The following is an 18,419-nucleotide window of genomic DNA, read 5'->3' on the forward strand; positions in this document are numbered from 1 at the left end:
AAAGATTTTTTTTTTTTTTTTTTTTTAAACACGCATTTTTTAAAAATGATACCAACCAATGTAATACATATTAAAACACACACATTTACTATGGTTAAACACATTTGTACGTTATCATTAGACTATTTTCACATCTGACCTTAAAAACGTAAGACTTTTAGTTTGAAAGGTCAACACGGAAGTATGTGTTCCTTCCTGGCCTCACAGAGGCATGCTGGGATATGTGTCATGGCGGCATGTTGTTGTTGTTGTGAAGATGCAGCGCGCGGTGTCTTCTTTTCCTCTCAGCTCCGGTGTGAAGCTCAAACTGCTTTCAGCCGGATTCCGTTTCGCCGGGGATCTGCAGCACGTGACCCCGCCAAAACTGAGCCACGGTACTTTACTCACTCACCCAGAAACCGGGTCAAGGACCGGGTCTTCACACAAGTGTAGTCGGACTAACGCCAAGTTTAACTCACGTTTCACTGTTGACTGATGCAGTACCAGTTAGTCCCGGTTTTGTCACGGCTGTTAAACACTGATTTAGTCTGTTTTTGTTGTTTTAATCACAATTAAACTTTGTCAGAACTGTTCCATGTGTTTTCATGAATTTACAGTCAAATATGTTCATAATCATGTAAAATGTATTATTATTATCATTATTATTATTACTGTAAAAATATCATAATTCCCACGGAAAGTTTCCAATTTGGAATATTTCCAAAATTCCTAAAATGTAATGTAATAATGTTTGAGTCTTTTAGTTAAAGCTGTATTATTGACTGTAAATATATGATATTTTAGCTTTGAGCTTTTAGATTTTCCGTCTAAACATTTAAATCTCACGTTTACATGAACCTGTTGCAGAGGCTGGTTTGTCCCAGCAGGAGGCACTGGAGGCGCTGCAGGTGGTGACTGGAGGAGGGGCAGCGGCTTCTCTCACGGCAATGGAGCTCCTGCAGATGGAGGCGGAGTTAAGGAACATTGTGACCTTCTCCTCTAAGCTGGACTCCGCCCTCGGAGGCGGAGTTCCTGTTGGGAAAACAACGGAAATCTGTGGAACACCGGGAATCGGAAAAACACAACTGTGGTCAGACTCACACACACACGTGACCTGTGTTTGACCTCGTCAATCTTGTGACCTGTGTTTGACCTCGTCGATCTTGTGACCTGTGTTTGACCTCGTCAATCTTGTGACCTGTGTTTGACCTCGTCAATCTTGTGACCTGTGTTTGACCTCGTCGATCATGTGACATGTGTTTGACCTCAGCCTGCAGCTGTCGGTGGATGTGCAGGTGCCTCCGTGTTTCGGCGGGGTCGGAGGTCATGTGATCTTCGTGGACACTGAGGGAAGCTTCGTGCTGCAGCGAGTCATTGACATCGCCGCCGCCGCCGTCAGACACTGCTCCTTACTGGCGGAAGACGATGAGCAGCGCGGCGCCATGACGACGTTCACCGTGGAGACGATCCTGTCCAACATCTTCTTGGTAATGATGCAGGTTGTCATGGTAACAGAAGCCACACTTTGCGGTCAGTGAGATCGACTCTGATTGGCCGTCTGTCCCTCAGGTGCGTTGCCATGACTACGTGGAGCTTCTGGCCGAGCTCCACCTGCTGCCCGACTTCCTGTCCGATCACCCGAGGACCCGCCTCCTGGTGATCGACAGTGTGGCGCGTCCGTTCAGGGGGTTTGACGACCTGTCGCAGAGGACACGCCTCCTCCAGGGCCTCGCCCAGCAGCTGGTCGCCTTGGCAACCAGACACGATTTGGCGGTCGTGATCACCAACCAGATGACCACACGGGTGCGAGGCAGCCAATCGCAGCTGGTCCCCGCACTCGGGGAGAGCTGGGGCCACGCCTCCACCATAAGGCTCCTCCTACAGTGGTCGGGTTCGCAGCGGCTGGCGACCGTCGTCAAGTCTCCACGTCACATGGACGCCACTGTCCAATACCAGATCAGCTCTGACGGCTTCAGAGACGCTGACCAATCAGACGAGAGACAGGCAGGCGTGTGATTGGTTGAAGGCTGTTGTCCCGTCTTTAACATTATGTAAATATGTGATGCTGTAAATACACAATAAATAATATTTTCTACTTTAAGTTTAAGAAAAACAACAACATCATGTCACTTATGTTCCAAAAACACATTTTTAAAAAACGTTTCATAAAACTTAATAACAAAGACAAAACATGGCTTCCTGTGGTTTGCGTCGGAGGTGAGTGATCACTGGTGGAGAATCAACAGACATCTGTTTCCATGGCAACAGTTGCTGGTTCATGTGTGTGCATGTGTGAAAACAAAAACAAAGTAACTTTGAACACTACCAGTAAACACACAGAGGAGGCCGCTGTCATCTTTCTCCTGTCCTCTATCACACACACACACGAGTGACTAGTGACTTTACAGCAGACTTCTGTAGTTGTTGGAGATTAACCCACGTTTTTAAGATTGTTCAGTAGTTTGAACTGATCTACAGTTCAGCACTGTTCGGCTTGTGTGTCTGACGGCACTCTGGCCAGTCAGCGGCCGGCAGGCTGACCAATCATCGCATAGTTACCTACTCAGCACGCTTTTGGAACCTCGCCTGAGCAGGTACTAAAAATACTACTATGCTAGTGGAAACGCTACTTAAACCATGCCGTGGCGAGGCAAGTAGAGCCAGTGGAAATGCGCTTATCACTAACCTAAACCATCACAAATACCCTTAACTTAAACTTAATATCCACCCTAACACTGAACCAAGTCTTAACCCTTAAAGTGTTAGTGTTAGTGTTAGAGACCCAGACAAAAGTTCACAAATTGTCCTCCCTATTAAAAATGTTCCCACTTGTGCAGTGATTCTTCTGTTCATTTGTAAAGAGTAAACTAAACCTTAACCATAACCAGTTCACCTTAAACCAGTTCTGTCTCATTAGGACCAGGTTTTTGTCTCCATGAAGACTTGAATGCTGATAAAGTTCAAAGCAGCAGAGGGCGCCATTGTCCCATTTAACATGACATATGTTTCCTGTAATCAGACGTTTGGACAAACATTTCATGCACACGTCAACTATTGTCTCTTATATTTCAGAAACATCGAATCACAAATAAAAGCAAAATCCCTGAGTCGTGACACAAGTTAAGGAGTAAAAACAGGTGATAAAGTGAATGTTTATGACATAATGACACAGGATTGTTTCAACCCACCACCAGGGGGCAAAGACGAGCAGTTGGTCCTCACACACGCATTTCATTGAAACACTTTATTCACACATTTGTCCATTAAAATAGATTTAAATCCATGATAGATTTTCTCTGTGCCATTGAACAAAAAGCTCAACATAAAAAAGCGGCTCATGAACATCACACGTTCATAATTGTGCGTTTACATGAATAACAATGTTACAACAGATATGAGCTGCCGGCGTGGACCTGCATGAAAACTGACTTTATCCACCTTATAAAAGATTCAGCCATTAAATTCAGTTTAAGGCTACGACGTCTACGTCACACGTTCACGTTTTTATCTCACTGTGGGACAAACTTACAAGAGGAAACTGAAGTTTGTAAACCACCAGTTTACAGAAAAACTTCATTCAGATTGACCTCAGTGACTCAAAGTGACCATACAAGGCAGCAGAGGACCAGCAGCTCTGTGTCCATGCCAGCTAAAATCACTGGTTTTCTCCATGGACTTTGGTGTGGGACAGAAAAGTCTCACAGTGAGATAAAGACGTGAACATGTTCTTAAAAATATCGTAGACTTAAACTGAGTAGATTTTAGCAGCAGGGGGCGCTCACAGCACAGCCCTGAGAGAAAGTAATAAACACTTCATACGTTCATAACTGTGCGTCTCTGTACAACAACAGCTGAGAACATTCTGGAAAACAGACAAACATGTGGTTCCTATCAGACCTGATTCTTACTCTGCATCAGGAACTCCATTGTTTCACCAACTGGGAGCGAGGACGTTTAGTCCCTTTAAGGCCATCTCGAACCCCAGAAAACAGGCCTGAGACAGAGAGGGGACAGAGGGTGACAGAGGCGGGACAGAAAGGGACAGAGGGGGAGGAGTAAATGAGGTATTTCATTGAAGGAAGAGAAGGTAGTGTGTCTCTGTGTGTGTGTGTGTGTTACCGCGTTGGCAGGAAACGCTCGGAGGAAAACAGCGTTGAATCCTTTATACAGAGCTGTAGCTCCTTCTTCACGTAGCAGAGTTCTCAGCACGTCCACCAGACCTCTGTACTTCCCGTCTGCAGCTACACACACACACACACACAGTATCACAGTGCGTTCACACGCGAGCAGGAAAGTTTCAGCTGGAGCTGTAGCGCCCCCTTAAGTTGCAATTCCGAGTTGTCATCATTTCAAGATGGCTGCCATCAGCAATAACAGAGGGGGAGGAGCTGTTTCTATGAGTCATGGTTCGTACCCGTCTGGAAGTTGGACTTGAGGACGTCCGGAGGAAGAGCAATCGTCCAGTTCAAAATCCCTGCGACGCCACCGGCCAGGAGGATGTTAGCAGTGCTGAGCTGAGACACACTGAAAACACAGACACGAAGACCTTAGAAAACTATAGTCTGGACAGGCAGAAACTGAGATATTTGAAAACTAAAGTCTGGACAGGTAGATACTGAGACCTTTGAAGACTACAAGTCTGGACTGGCAGAAACTGAGATGTTTGAAAACTAAAGTCTGGACTGGCAGAAACTGAGATGTTTGAAAACTAAAGTCTGGACAGGTAGATACTGAGACCTTTGAAGACTAAAAGTCTGGACTGGCAGAAACTGAGATGTTTGAAAACTAAAGTCTGGACTGGCAGAAACTGAGATGTTTGAAAACTAAAGTCTGGACAGGTAGATACTGAGACCTTTGAAAACTAAAAGTCTGGACTGGCAGAAACTGAGATGTTTGAAAACTAAAGTCTGGACAGGTAGATACTGAGACCTTTGAAGACTAAAAGTCTGGACTGGCAGAAACTGAGATGTTTGAAAACTAAAGTCTGGACAGGTAGATACTGAGACCTTTGAAGACTAAAAGTCTGGACTGGCAGAAACTGAGATGTTTGAAAACTAAAATCTGGACTGGCAGAAACTGAGACCTTTGAAAACTAAAGTCTGGACAGGTAAAAACTGAGACCTTTGAAAACTAGACACTGACTCACTCCCAGTTCCAACTTCAAAGTTCTGATATAAATGGAACACAGTAGTAGCTAAAAGCTGTAACCATGGTTACTCACCTTTGACCCTCAGGTGTCAGGAGGTTTTTGAGGTATTCATAGGTCAGGAAGTAGAGACCGTTTGAGGGCACGTCTGAGAAACAAGAGACAAACGTTAAAACCGATTGTTTGCGTCAGTCACGACGTGTGTGTGTGTGGGTGTGTGTGAGAGAACAGAGTGAAGTTCACCTCTGATGAGGGTCAACACTGTCCCTCTGTAGACGCTGCGCAGTCCTTGCTCTTTATAGAGCTGCAGAGCACAGTCCAGGGGACCCTGGTACCTCGAGCCGCCGCTGCTTGCCTGCACCTAAGAAATTATTGCCAATGTTAAGTAATTAACTTAGTTAATGTCAAGAACACACTTAAAGGTCAGTACCTTTCGAACAAACACATATATTCAAGTTTTCTTTGTTTTTAGATCCGTGTTTGGTCTCCACCACCAAATCCCAAGGGAAACACGTTACTTTTCAGGAAACAGACGATGCTGCTCTAAAAAAAACCACACTACAAAGACAATTTCAGACAATGTAATCATCACGTTGACATAGTTGTTAGATGATACGTCTACTTGAGGGCAGTGGAGAGTTGTGACAACAACAACAAAAAACGGATTATTATGATTACAAAAACTAAAAAAAGATGAACAAATGAAGCACTTCCACAATCCACCAGCAGGGCGTCATCAGCTCACCTGCAGCAAACATTTGATTCTCTCTCCTGGAGCCACGATCACTGTGGTGAAGACTCCAGCCAGACATCCAGAGAGGAAGACCTGAGAGTGTCTGAGCACCGGAACACACCGGAAAACACAGGAAATCCACAGGAACACACAAGAAAAACCACAGGAAAACACAGGAAAGACACAGGAAAAAACCACAGGAAAAAACCACAGGAAAAAACCACAGGAAAGACACAGGAAAATCCACAGAAAAGACACAGGAAAAACCACAGGAAAACACAGGAAAGACACAGGAAAAAACCACAAGAAAGACACAGGAAAAAACACAGGAAAACACACAGGAAAAACACAGAAACACACAGGAACACACAGGAAAAAACACAGGGAAAACACAGAAACACACAGGAAAAACACAAGAAAGACACAGGAAAAACCACAGGAAAACACAGAAATACACAGGAAAAACCACAGGAAAACACAGAAACACACAGGAACACACAGGAAAGACAGACAAACACAAAAAAACCAAAATTATTAAACATACGATTACTCAATTAATCGAGAAAATAATGGACAGAAGTTAGAGTAACAGTAAAAGCAGTGTTTGGAACTGGAAAGCACCAGTTGCTTCCCAGCAGCAGGGTGCGCTAATCCTTCATTTAAGTTTCTTTCAGTGGATCTAAATGATGAAATGAAAAAATACTGATCTCTAAAAAGGTAAGGTTGGCTGTTTTCATGTGGCTCTGGTGTTCTCACTGATGTTTGAGCGGTGGGAGTGAGTGTGGAAAATCCTGAACTGTCCCTTTAAAAGCAGGGAGATGAATTGATAACGTCGACAGGTCGGACACAGGACGTGGACATTTATAGAGCAGAGCCAGACAAGGACAGAGCAGAACCAGCAGTGGTGGGAGGAGCCAAGGTAACATGAGGAAAGTGGGTGTGTGTGTGTGTGGGGGGGGGGTTGATGCTTCAAATGAGCCAATGAGAGCAGAGGGTGTGTGTGTGTGTGTGCGCTAACGTTAGTGGTCGACCAGGATCCGTGTGCTGCAGCTGTTTACCCAGACCAAAGCCGAAGAAACTGATGGCCATCATCGGAGCCACGCCCACCAGAGGAGCGCCCATCCCTTTGTACAGGCCGAGAAGACCCTAGACACACACACACACACACATCTTTATTAAATTGTACACATCTTTATTAAATTGTGATCTCGGAGTTCTTTGTCAGGACCACGTGGTGAAGCCACATAACGACTAACTCACGTCTCAGGAGAGTTTAAAGTTTAAAATATGGATTTATTGATTGATTGATTTTATAAGACGATGTTTGTGTGCGCTCACCTCTTTGGACACCGTCTTGCGGAAACAGTCGTACGTTCCTGTGTAGAGGACATACTGAGTGCAGGAGGGTTTGGGCTGCGTCTGAAGTCTCACCTGCAGGACACACACACACACACGGTTAATGACTAACCCTTAACCCTAATTCAAATCTTAGTCGTAAACTTAAAGCCCTCAGAATTAGGACTGGGTTTTGGTCTCCATGAGGACCACTGGTCCTGACAAGGTCAGTGTTCATGACAGAAAACACACACACAGTCTAACAGTGTGTGTGTGTTGTAGAGATAAGGACAACAGAAACCGTCTTTCAGATCAATGATAAACAGACATCTGAACCTGAATCCACTCAGTTTTATTAAAATAAGTCTCCGACATTAACAGTAGGTGGGGCCAATTTCAAAGTGCAGGTCACCACAGAAGAAGAAGAATGAGAGGTTTGCAGTTGGAATTTCACATTTATTCGTATTCCACTTTCATCACCAGCTTCTCCCACAATACCACGTACTGCGTTGCTATTAGCTGCTAACAGCGGCTAACAATGGTTAGCCAGAGAATACGTTTGGGTCCAATTGTCTTTTCCCAACTTCACAACTAAGTAGCAGTGACTCCCCGTTCTGACTTTCGACCTCCACACGACAAACAACAGTGCTAACGTTTGTTGAAGGCTACTAACACTGACGCTAACAGAGAGCTCCCTCACAGGTCAGATATCGGAAAACTCGGACAGTCAGAACTACCACGATGGCTGCCACCTGTGTCAATCATAAAAACAGTACAACTTTTACTGTAAATATTGTAACACTGGCTAACACCGGCTAACACTGTCTAAGGTGGGGTTTTTTTTAAATGTGTGAACAATAATGTGTTTATATATATAGAAAAAAAAACAGTCATTAGGAGACGTCCTCTGAGGACAATCAATGTGGACATGCTCTGCTTCACTGCTGCATGACAGTGAGGAAACAACCATGTGGAAAGTTCTGGCTATGAATAGAAAAGGTTTCACAACACACACACACACAATCAAATCATATTTTATAAATAAAATGAGGGGACACCTGATAAAATCTGTCACACGTTCACGTCTTTATCTCACTGTTAGACAGGAAACTGAAGTCTGTAAACCACTCACTCTCCCACACCAAAGTCCATAGAGAAAATCAGTGATTTTAGCTGCAGGGACCCAGAGCTGCAGGTCCTCTGCTGCCTCTTGTGGTCACTTTGGGTCACTGAAGTCAATTTGAATGAAGTTTTTCAACTGCCGAAGTAACAAAATAAGACATTGGAACTTAGTGATGGAGGCAGCAGTGGATCAACAACTCCTGTGTGCAGTGATGTTAAAATCACTGATTTTCTCTATGGGGTTTGGTGTGGGAGAGTGGATTGGTCTCCTAAATGTGTATCATTTAGACATGTCCTGGAAACGGCGGGATCAGTGTTTCTTTTGGCCTCGTTGACTTTTTAAGCTGATTGATCAATAATCCTCTCACCGCCTTCACGTGATCACTGACTGTTTCCATGTCAACGAGAGTCAAAAGTGCACGAGCTGCTGCTCAAACTAACAAAAGAAAAACGCTGCAAGTCTGACGCTGTTGTTTGTTGTGTGTGGACAGTGTGTCTCTCACCTTGATGGTGTCCAGCGGGTGACCCGCCAGCAGAAGACACGCTCCTCCCACTCCACCAGCCACGAAGTTCTTCAGAGGAGAAACTCTGGATCCTTCACCTCCACCTCCACCTTTATCCATCATCTGAACCCGAACTGAGCCGAGCACAGAGCCGAGACACGGAGCTGCTGAGGAGGACACTGTCCACACACTGTCCCGGCTTTTTACACTCACACACTTACACGGAGTCCTGTCTGGACTTTGTCCTCACAGCTTTGTTTGTGGCTCACCGCCGCCCTCTTGTGGTCCTTATCAGTATGAAAACTATGAAAACTTCCTTAAGATACAAACAACTTGACAGAGTCAGATCAAATTTATCTACATGAGGAAAAATGTTCGGAGTTATTGATTATAACAATTTTTGTACTGAACAAACATGTTTTTGTTCATTCATTTATTTATTGGGGTCAAAGCAGAATCACATCATCGTCAACATTCACCACAAATTTTCAACAAAAACAAAAATCACTGACAGAAAAGTTCACATTTTTTTTCCAGTGCACGTCATAAATAATAATAATAATAAACACAGAACAATTCAAACGTTACCATGACCATGACTCGATGACACACGTTTTGTAGAGTTAATAAATAATAATAATGTGTCACATCAAACACGATCCTTTAACAGCTACACATCACAAACAATAATAAATAACTTTTCTTCTCTTTTTTGTTCCCATTTATTTACAGTTTGTTTCTTTAATCCTCGTTTTCTGTGAAAGATCAAAAAATCAAACACTGAGTCAACAACGCCTTCAAACATCGCAGTACATAAACAAACAAAAATAATGCGATAAATGAAAACGCCGCTGGCGTCGACTTTTACTGCACATTTAAGATGCGTTGATGCACGTGGCTTACACTGGGTGGCGCTGTGACAACCACACAAGGAGACGCGCAAATCAGAAAACTTGTACAACGACAAATCAGCACATTTGATCGGGAAAGGACATGGCCACGCCTTCCATCGACTTCTGATGGAAACACGTGGGCTTCCGATAAACAAATAGCGTCAAAACTGCCAATTTGACACGTGACAAACCGTGATGTTACGTTTAACGTACAATATCAGCTCAGTGTGTTCTTGCGATAAATTGAAGAATGTTTAATATACATTAAGAATCCAACGCCGATAATCCTTCGCAATCTAGGACTTGGCACCAAGATGCTGGAACTAAAGGCGCCACCATTTTGCTTAAATTATTTCCCCAAAATTTCAGAAAAAACACAGACAATTCTGTAGTTCTCGATAAGTGCAGGATTCGTTAAAAATACAAACACTGCGACAAGAACATTGCGACTTAATTCTGGTAATATTTCAATTTCATGTTCAAACCCGTATTTGCTTTGTTCTTTTTTACTTATGTCGCAAAACTGAAGTCAACGTTTACAAAAATCAGAGTTTGAACGTTAAATCGCAACTTAGAAAACATGTAGAATTTATCTTTATCGTTCAGGAGACAAGAGATCACATGCTGCGTTTTAGGACTGCGTTTTTTTTTTATCTTTCACAGAAACAGAAACTTGAATGCAACTTGACAGTGGTTCCCAAACACTGGCTCGGGAACCCACAGATGGGTCGTGGAAGATTTATTCGGGCCCCCCCCCCAAAAAGAAATTTGAAGAATTTGTAAATTAGTTGCTACTTTTTTCACAAATTTTTACTTCACAATAGTTTGACGTCTTTCAAAAAAAAAAAAAATCGGGTCGTGAAAGGTTGGGAAGCGGTGGGCGTGGCTACTCCGTCTGCGGCACAGAAATGGCCGGACCTTTGGGGTCGTCGAAGCGGTCCATGGTGTGCAGCTGCATGATCATGTGCAGGCCGTAGGTCAGGACCAGAACCATGAGCAGACTGGTCATCAGGCCCATCCAGATCCCGGGGGAGAAGAAGCCGGAGCAGTCACTGGCGTACGAGAACTCGCCGCCGCTCACGTTAAAACCCTGAATCTGTGGAGGGAAGAAGTTTCTATAAACAAACACTTTAAAAGGAAGGGTTTAATAAGCTTTTACTAATGAATTTATTTAAATTTAATAACATTGTTCAAGTTAGTTATGGTATTAATTCATACATTAGTCAGTTATAAAGCTAATTAGTTAACACAGTAATAACAGTCCTAAATAAGCATTATTTAACTGTAATTAAGCCTTTATTGTAAAGTCTTCAAGTCTTCAAAAACATCACAACAGTCATTAAAAAACATTGTTTATGTTTATAAATATAGGTGCAACGGATCACAAAACTCACGGATCGGATGAAAAACAACACAACGCATTATGAAGGTATTTCGTACCATGGCTCAAGCCCCATATTTTTAAAGCCTTTGTTCTCGCCAACGGAGTATGGCCTCATATCTGCAGCTATAAACACCCCAATAGCGTCAGTAAAGGCTTTAGCCCGGTCTGAGCCTGCGGGAAAGGGCTGCTTAACGGATCGGATCACGGATCAGCTGTGATCCTTGCACCTTAAGTCTAACAGATGAATTAAAGCAGAGTAAAAACATAAATCGCTTTAAAAGACGTGTTCTTGTGTTGCACTGACAACATTAAGAACTGGAAATATTTGGTAATGGGATGAAGTAGAGTAGGAGTTATAAAGTTTATACTCCTCCTCAAACATGAAACGCTGAACGTGTTTGTTTCAAATAAAAACAATCTATAATTTTTACGTAAAATTAAAAATGGCACACTTCTTGTTGAGTCTTGACTTTTTTTGTTCGCCTTGGTCTATAACATCTTCCCACCAAGTTTACGGAAATTTGTTTCCACCTTAGGGGGCACTGTAGAGCCCTTGAGCAAAGCACGGTTCCGGGAACTATGCCAATATCACATTTTCACCAGACCTGAACTCCATGCACAGTTTCTATGCTATTCTATGAGTGTTTATGCTCGATAACCTCCTCGAAACCGCAAAGCCACGGAAAGGTTCCTCGCACAAATTTGTTTGGAATAACTTTACTATCATTACTAAATGGTTAGTTATAACGTTAATGTGAAACCTGAACGTAAAGTGTTCAAACACAAAAACATTTTCATTTTCAGTTAAAACGAGCCTCATTATCCTGTGAAATTTGAGACGACAACAGGGAAAAAGTATCCGGGTGAACGTGAAAACAACAACGTCCATCTCACCTGGAAGTCTTCGAAGGAGACTCTCCACTGATTGGCCGGATCTTTGGCCGAGCGTGGGACAAGCAGCGGCCATCGGAAGTTGGTGACAGACTCGCAGCGGTACGAGAACTCGGCCGGAGCGTAGATGTTCCTGCTGCCGTTGAACGTGGCCTTGGTGCCGTCGTACTCCAGCTCCACGGCGTCCAGAGTGAACCAGCGCCGCGCAGACACCTGGTAATGACGCTGACTCATGGCCAAGCTGGACAAACACACACACACACACACATCAAAATCAAGGACTTTCCAGGAGCAATTCCATCAAATTCAAGATGGGAGGACAAATTGTAAGAGCGTCTTTGTCCATGACGGCGTCCACTTTTATAGTTTAGTTTATTAGATTAGTTGACAGGGACCATGTACAGAACTGGGTCTTTACCAGAGTTAGCTAAATGGCTAATTTGCATCTGTGTTTATTGATGTGCAGCAGCTCTGCATCTGGACAAGTGATTGTCCTCAAAGTCAGTCTTTGTCTTTTGTCTTTGGTGAGACAGAGATTTCTGCGACATCACGTCGTCATTTTCTCTCTCTTTCTTAACTTTACTCGCTCATTGTTCTGCACGGAATCTCACGTCAACAGCGTCGTCACAAACAAGGGAGACATTTACCTAAATATCAACTTCACTTCTTTACTGCACAACATTCAAGCACTTTCAATGACTCTTGTCTATTTAGAGTGATTTTCAAAAACTTTCAAGGATCCTGAATTCTTTTAATTCACAAACTTTCAAGGATTTCAATGACACATGTCTATTTAGGCCTTTGAATTTAGTTTTTCAAATTCACAAACTTTTAAGGATTTCAAGGACCCGTGGATTATGAAATAATCAATCAATTAGTTGATTGTAGAGACTCACATCAGTTTGAAGCTGCGGTGTCCTAGAACGTTGTCATAGTTCAGAACCAGCCTGGAACAGAAAAACAACCATGTCATCATTCTCATGTGGTCATGTGGTCATGTGACCTGGTGCAGGTGCCTCTCACTTTGCTCTGGTCTTGTCACAGATGGAGCCGTGCAGCTTGGGCTTGACTCCCTCTCCAAAGGTGGAGGACGTCAGGTCGTGGTCTTCCCAGCGGCCGCTGCGCAGGATACTCACCGACAGACCTTTGGCCCACAGGAGGATACAAGACTCCTCCCCTTCCTGTCAGAGGCGAAGCACACAAACAAACACAGCTCAGTGATGTTACACTTAATAAAATAAAAACAAACCAATAATCTATTTTCACTAAAAAAAAAAACGACTGGTTTATTTTTAAATAATTCAAACCAGTTTCTGTCATTTTTCAGCTTCTTAAATGTGAATATTTTCTACTTTTTTTCATTTTTCAGCTTCTTAAATGTGAATATTTTCTACTTTCTGTCATTTTTCAGCTTCTTAAATGTGAATATTTTCTACTTTCTGTCATTTTTCAGCTTCTTAAATGTGAACATTTTCTACTTTGTCATTTTTCAGCTTCTTATTTTCTAGTTTCTGTCATTTTTCAGCTTCTTAAATGTGAATATTTTCTGGTTTCTTTGCTCCATAAAACAAAGAAATCATTCAAACGGAATCATCTTTGGTTTTAGGGACAAATCTTTTTAATCAACTGATTCTTATCATTCAGTTAGACTTGCTTTACAAGTCACTTTGAGTCTGTGTGTCTTTGTGTCGCATAGAAAACCAGGTCACGGCTACGTGCTATGACGGCACAGTGGGGAAAAAGATTCGATTCTACTGATCCCACATTCACAGGAGCAGGTTTACAGGTTCACCAGACAAATACAAAAAGTACTGGAACACTGAGTTGTTAGAAAAATAAAACGAGTGAGTGACTCCCACCTTAAACTCCACAGGAGCGTAGACCCCGTCTCTCTCTTTAATCCTCTGCTTCCTGTCTCTGTCTCTTTCTCCTCCTCGCGCCTGCAGCAGCGAGCGTCCTCCACCGACACCTGCTTCAACCGACAGAGACGCTGCATCCTGTTGCGCACACACACACACACACACACAAAAAACATGAGACGTCATCAACAGACAAGGACGACAATCAGGAACAGAGTGAGCTCACCCTGGACGGCCTCAGTGCCGTGTAGATGGCCGTGTACGGAACAGCCTGAGTCTTCATGGTGCTCAGCACCTGACCGATCACCTCATCTGAAACACACACACACGACTCATCATTTATCATCACTTCTCAACTTCCTTTTGAGAATACAAACAGAAAAAACACAGCTCAAAGAGTCACATTCCAAATTTTGTTTTGGAACGAAAGTTTCTGTAATTCAAGTTGACAAAAGTCGACCCGTGTTTTTAAGATATTGGACGACGCGACTCACCGTTTCCGCTGAGGATTTCTTTGGCCGACATCAGGTCAGACCTGAGAGAAAAGACAATGACAAAACATTAGTTAAAGTGATGAAGCGTTGGTTGTGTGTGTGTGTCTACAACAGCGTTCGTACCCGACGCCGTACGGCAGCCTGAACACCAGCAGTGCGGGCGAGGAGGCGTTGAGCCTGAGCTGACTCAGCGTTTCTGGGTCCATGTACAGAGGGGAGGTCTCTAATTGGTCCTGGAGCTGACCAATCACTGCGTTGGAGGCGGGCCAGGAGACAGAGGGCAACACCAGTGGGGAGGACGACGACATCAGTGCCCCCTGTGACACAGCAGAGACAATTTTATTTCACTCCCTCCCTCACACAAAGGCTGAAGAGTTGAAAAGATCACATGACTCCACAGACGTACAGCGGCCATCTTACCTCCAGGTTTGGAAAGGCGCTGTCTTGCTTGTTTCCGAACGCTCCTCCGTACATAGTGAAGTCTTCCACACTCATCTGGACACACACACACACACACACACACACACACAGGAAATAAATACAGGGCTCAGGATAAAAATAGCACAGGGTTACCCCAAAATACAGTGGTTGTGGAACGGTTGCATTGCACAAGCGATAGGAAGGACTCACTTTTCAGAATAAAAGATCCCGTGTTGACACCACATTACATTTCACTTAACTACATCACACAAAGAATCCAGCTCACAATAACAATGATAATGATAATAATAATAATAATAATAATAATAATAATAATAATAATGATACAAATGTCAGGGAAACAAATATGGATCAGTTCAATAATCCGACTCAATGTGACTTATATTTAGAAGATCCAACCATAGATTCATGCCTTTTGTTGTTTCCACTAGTCTTGTTTGTTTGATTGCTGTCAATCAACGTGATTTTGGCTCTCTGTGTGTGTGTGTGTGTGTGTGTGTGTGTGTGTGTGTGTGAGTGTGTGTGTGCACCTTGTCCTGTAGGAAGAGAACCACGTTCTTTGGACCCATGTTCAGAGCGTTCTCCAGGTAAGCAGCAAGCTGCTGCTGCCCCACAATGTGACCGGCAGGGGGCGGAGCCTGACTTGGTGCAGACGTCCTGATGAAGAGAACAGAAGGGATTTGTATTGATTTAGAAAATAGTTATTTTGTAGCAATTGAATCAAACCAAAGCAACTTGATGAGGAAAAACTAAATACAAACCAGTACAAAAACCTACTGTACTGACATACATGACACTTTTCTACAGTTTAAGTGATTGTTCAGTCATCAAAGGAAGGAAAAAAGGAAAAATAAGAAATTATCTTAGTCGTTATATGCTGGAGCGAATGATTAAAATCAAGAACATAATGGACAGAGGAACTGTTTACGAAAAATACTCATGAGTTGAAGATCTATACGCGTATATAAAAAGACATACATGTTTAAATAAACAATAGAAAATGATATTTAATAAATGGTGTGACTGAATAATAAGTGATAAGTTAAGAGAAAATAGGACAAGATAACTGTAATTGAAGCCCGCAATGCATTATATGTGTGAGTGTGAACTTTGTCTTTGTAATGATAATTTTTTCATCTTTATTTGATTATACATAGTTTATTTATTATTTGTTTGAAAGTTAAGATAAGGTACTATACGTTAAGATATAATGAGATTAGATAAGATAAAATAAGAGAGGGTAAGTTAAGTTTAGTTTAAGTAACACATATATGCTAGTACCAGGCCTGAAGCAGCTGCATTGTGGGTAAATCTGCCCTTGAAATAAGCCAAACACCGAACGCTGTGATATCATGAATAATAATGTTAATAAAAAAGAGTTAAATAAATGTACTTATGGACATTTATCGCGGTATTTTCCTCTCGTCGTAGATAAAGGATTGAGAAAGCTAACACTTAGCCTCTGTGTGTGTGTTTTATTACAGTCAGAGTCAGTGCTAACCGTTAGTTAGCCACTGCACCGTTAGCGCGCCTCCCCCCTCACTCCCCCCGGTGACCGGACACACACACACACACACACGGACATGTCCTCACCCTCCGCTAGTCCACAGCAGCAGTGGCACCTGCTCGTCACACGTCCCCGCGTTCAAAACGCTCAACAGGCCGAGGAACACGGCGAGAGCCATGGAGCTGCGGCGACGGCGGAGCAGCGGAGCCCGAGAGGACGCCATCTTTACTGACAGCACAGCGTAGCAGGTGCGGTGACGTCAGCGGCGCGAGGTCGTTTGACGGAGAGGATGATGCAGCCATGGCAACGCGCTGCTCCGCCTCCTTTTACTCACAGAGACATATAAAAGAAATGTGTGGGTTTAGATTAAAAACAATCAAACAAACAAAAACAAATATAAATATTCTCTTAAGATAAGTTGGGTTAGGGTTAGGGTTAAGATAAGATAAGTTAAGATAAGATATTATACGATGAGCTAAGAGAAAATAAGAAAAGATACCATAAGATAACTGCACTAAAGGGACGCAACACTTGGTAGATCATTCCACCAGCGTGGAACGAGCCATGACAAGAGTCTGGTTTGTCTTGTGTGGGGTGTTGGCACCGCCAGACCACAATCCTTTGATGACCGGAGCAGTCGAGGGGTAACATGAGCCTTTAGGAGAGCATTTAAGTAGGTTCTATCCCTGAGAAAAAGAACCCAAGCCGAGCCGAGTGCTAGAAGTGGATAATGGAAAATCACTAGAGTTGACTGCTCACCTGATAATGTGTGTGCGTGATTTCAAAGTGAAACATGCCAGGACAGATGAAGCCTCCGGACTCACACTTATTAAAATGTTTGTGACATGTAGTGAAGACAGGTTCACTGTTGGGCTGGAGGCTGAGTTTGTGTGAGAAATGAGTGTAAATGCCAAAGATTGTCAAATAAAATATACACTTTTATCCCACAGAGGATCATTTGTGTGGTGACAAGTTGGGAGCTGTAGACAACCACATCCAACACACCGCCGTCATCATACGGTTTGGTTTGGTACAGTAGGGGGCAGTAGAGACAACATTTACCGGCACAACCTGACTGTGAGAGCCACTCAAAGTAATTTTGTAGCGTTAAGTTTAGTATATGTAGTGTAGTATATGTAGTACATATACAATATATTCAAGTTTATGGTTAGTTTGAAACTGATTTGTGTTGGATAAAAGCATGTTATATTTGAGCTTTACGACAGTTAAATGAGCTTTAAGGCAGTTTGGTCACGTGGGCAGTAGTATTAGGATATGGAGGATTTTGACCGTGTGTGTGTGTGCGTACAAAACTGCATAAGGAAGCAAGCAGGGGTTCGTAATTTGGACTGCAATATTCTGGTACTGGACCAGACCTTTGTTTTCTTGGTTAACGTTTACCTGCCTCCTGTGGAATACTTGTGAATAACATTGGGTTTCTCAAAAAGAAATAAACGGACACGAGTCAGAAACAAAACCGCTGCAAATTAAGTGGCCGTAGGAACTTGGACTGTGGTATAAACGGCCATTGCACTGACTCTGAACAAGTTCAACTTCTGATTCACTTTAGTCAACGCTGAGAATGAGTGAGAATGCAGAGAACACACACACGCACACATACAAAGGCAGTTAGTCTGTCTGTCTTTATATCTGTCTGTGTGTCTGTCTGTCAGTAGACAGAATGAACTTGTGTGAGCAGGCTGACAGACTGACAAAGTTTCCCGTGAGAGAAGAAAGCAGAAACTGAGAAACAGTCGATACTGACATTTGATCATAAAACAAACAAGTTTGAAATCAGATGGACTGACAGCCAGTGACATTTCATCAGCGCTACACGACAAGTAGAGGCAGATCATCACCTGATGCCAGAACCCTCATAAACGTGTATGTCATAAAAAACCCAGCAATCAATGGCAAACTGTCTCTACATGTCTGCACAAACACACGAGCGAGAGGAGACGACACCCGCAGTTACGCAACATGTGCGTGTCAGAGGTCAACGACAACAACAGCTAAAACCCATCAGAGTCAGATCACAGCTTCTCCTTTTAAAGAATGTGCAATATTTACTAGTGCTGTCAAACTATTCAAATAATCATGATTAATCGCATTAATGTCATAGTTAACTCGCG

At 43.0% G+C, this 18,419-nt stretch overlaps 3 protein-coding genes across 3 annotated transcripts; 1 reads left to right on the forward strand and 2 right to left on the reverse strand.

Annotated features, from left to right (window-relative positions):
- Window positions 1-21: 21 nt before the first annotated feature.
- On the forward strand, window positions 22-2,080 carry rad51c (RAD51 paralog C). Its single transcript, XM_058643641.1, has 4 exons — window positions 22-374; window positions 847-1,069; window positions 1,250-1,466; window positions 1,549-2,080. Exons 1-4 carry the CDS (start codon window positions 212-214, stop codon window positions 1,993-1,995), a joined length of 1,050 nt encoding a protein of 349 aa, XP_058499624.1. The 5' UTR covers window positions 22-211; the 3' UTR covers window positions 1,996-2,080.
- Window positions 2,081-3,208: 1,128 nt separating this feature from the next.
- LOC131468931 (mitochondrial carnitine/acylcarnitine carrier protein-like) lies at window positions 3,209-9,053 on the reverse strand. The gene is made up of 9 exons (XM_058643644.1): window positions 8,819-9,053; window positions 7,197-7,289; window positions 6,877-7,004; window positions 5,871-5,961; window positions 5,369-5,486; window positions 5,201-5,273; window positions 4,394-4,503; window positions 4,099-4,220; window positions 3,209-3,973 (listed from the first exon to the last, which is right to left on the reverse strand). Exons 1-9 carry the CDS (start codon window positions 8,939-8,941, stop codon window positions 3,911-3,913), a joined length of 921 nt encoding a protein of 306 aa, XP_058499627.1. The 5' UTR covers window positions 8,942-9,053; the 3' UTR covers window positions 3,209-3,910.
- A 160-nt stretch (window positions 9,054-9,213) lies between these two features.
- On the reverse strand, window positions 9,214-16,543 carry atp6ap1a (ATPase H+ transporting accessory protein 1a). The gene is made up of 11 exons (XM_058643636.1): window positions 16,374-16,543; window positions 15,311-15,437; window positions 14,760-14,834; window positions 14,463-14,656; window positions 14,340-14,380; window positions 14,072-14,157; window positions 13,846-13,983; window positions 13,010-13,167; window positions 12,883-12,933; window positions 11,990-12,227; window positions 9,214-10,807 (listed from the first exon to the last, which is right to left on the reverse strand). Exons 1-11 carry the CDS (start codon window positions 16,508-16,510, stop codon window positions 10,598-10,600), a joined length of 1,455 nt encoding a protein of 484 aa, XP_058499619.1. The 5' UTR covers window positions 16,511-16,543; the 3' UTR covers window positions 9,214-10,597.
- Window positions 16,544-18,419: the final 1,876 nt, after the last annotated feature.

Source organism: Solea solea, chromosome 11 (assembly GCF_958295425.1).
Source record: "Solea solea chromosome 11, fSolSol10.1, whole genome shotgun sequence".
Taxonomy (NCBI): Eukaryota; Metazoa; Chordata; class Actinopteri; order Pleuronectiformes; family Soleidae; genus Solea; species Solea solea.

Bases quoted from the DNA above. Each gene is read 5' to 3' on its own strand.
- LOC131468931 (XM_058643644.1), bottom strand. From the start codon at position 8,941: ATGATGGATAAAGGTGGAGGTGGAGGTGAAGGATCCAGAGTTTCTCCT. The intron at 5,962-6,876 runs GTTAGCGCACAC...TCCGGTGCTCAG, and splicing joins GATCCTGGTCGACCACTAAC to ACACTCTCAGGTCTTCCTCT. The intron at 4,504-5,200 runs GTGAGTAACCAT...CTGTGTTTTCAG, and splicing joins CTGACACCTGAGGGTCAAAG to TGTGTCTCAGCTCAGCACTG.
- rad51c (XM_058643641.1), top strand. From the start codon at position 212: ATGCTGGGATATGTGTCATGGCGGCATGTTGTTGTTGTTGTGAAGATG. The intron at 375-846 runs GTACTTTACTCA...AACCTGTTGCAG, and splicing joins CCCGCCAAAACTGAGCCACG to AGGCTGGTTTGTCCCAGCAG. The intron at 1,467-1,548 runs GTAATGATGCAG...TCTGTCCCTCAG, and splicing joins TCCTGTCCAACATCTTCTTG to GTGCGTTGCCATGACTACGT.
- atp6ap1a (XM_058643636.1), bottom strand. From the start codon at position 16,510: ATGGCGTCCTCTCGGGCTCCGCTGCTCCGCCGTCGCCGCAGCTCCATG. The intron at 14,835-15,310 runs GTGCACACACAC...GTGTGTGTCCAG, and splicing joins TTCTCTTCCTACAGGACAAG to ATGAGTGTGGAAGACTTCAC. The intron at 14,657-14,759 runs GTAAGATGGCCG...GCTGTGTCACAG, and splicing joins GCGCCTTTCCAAACCTGGAG to GGGGCACTGATGTCGTCGTC.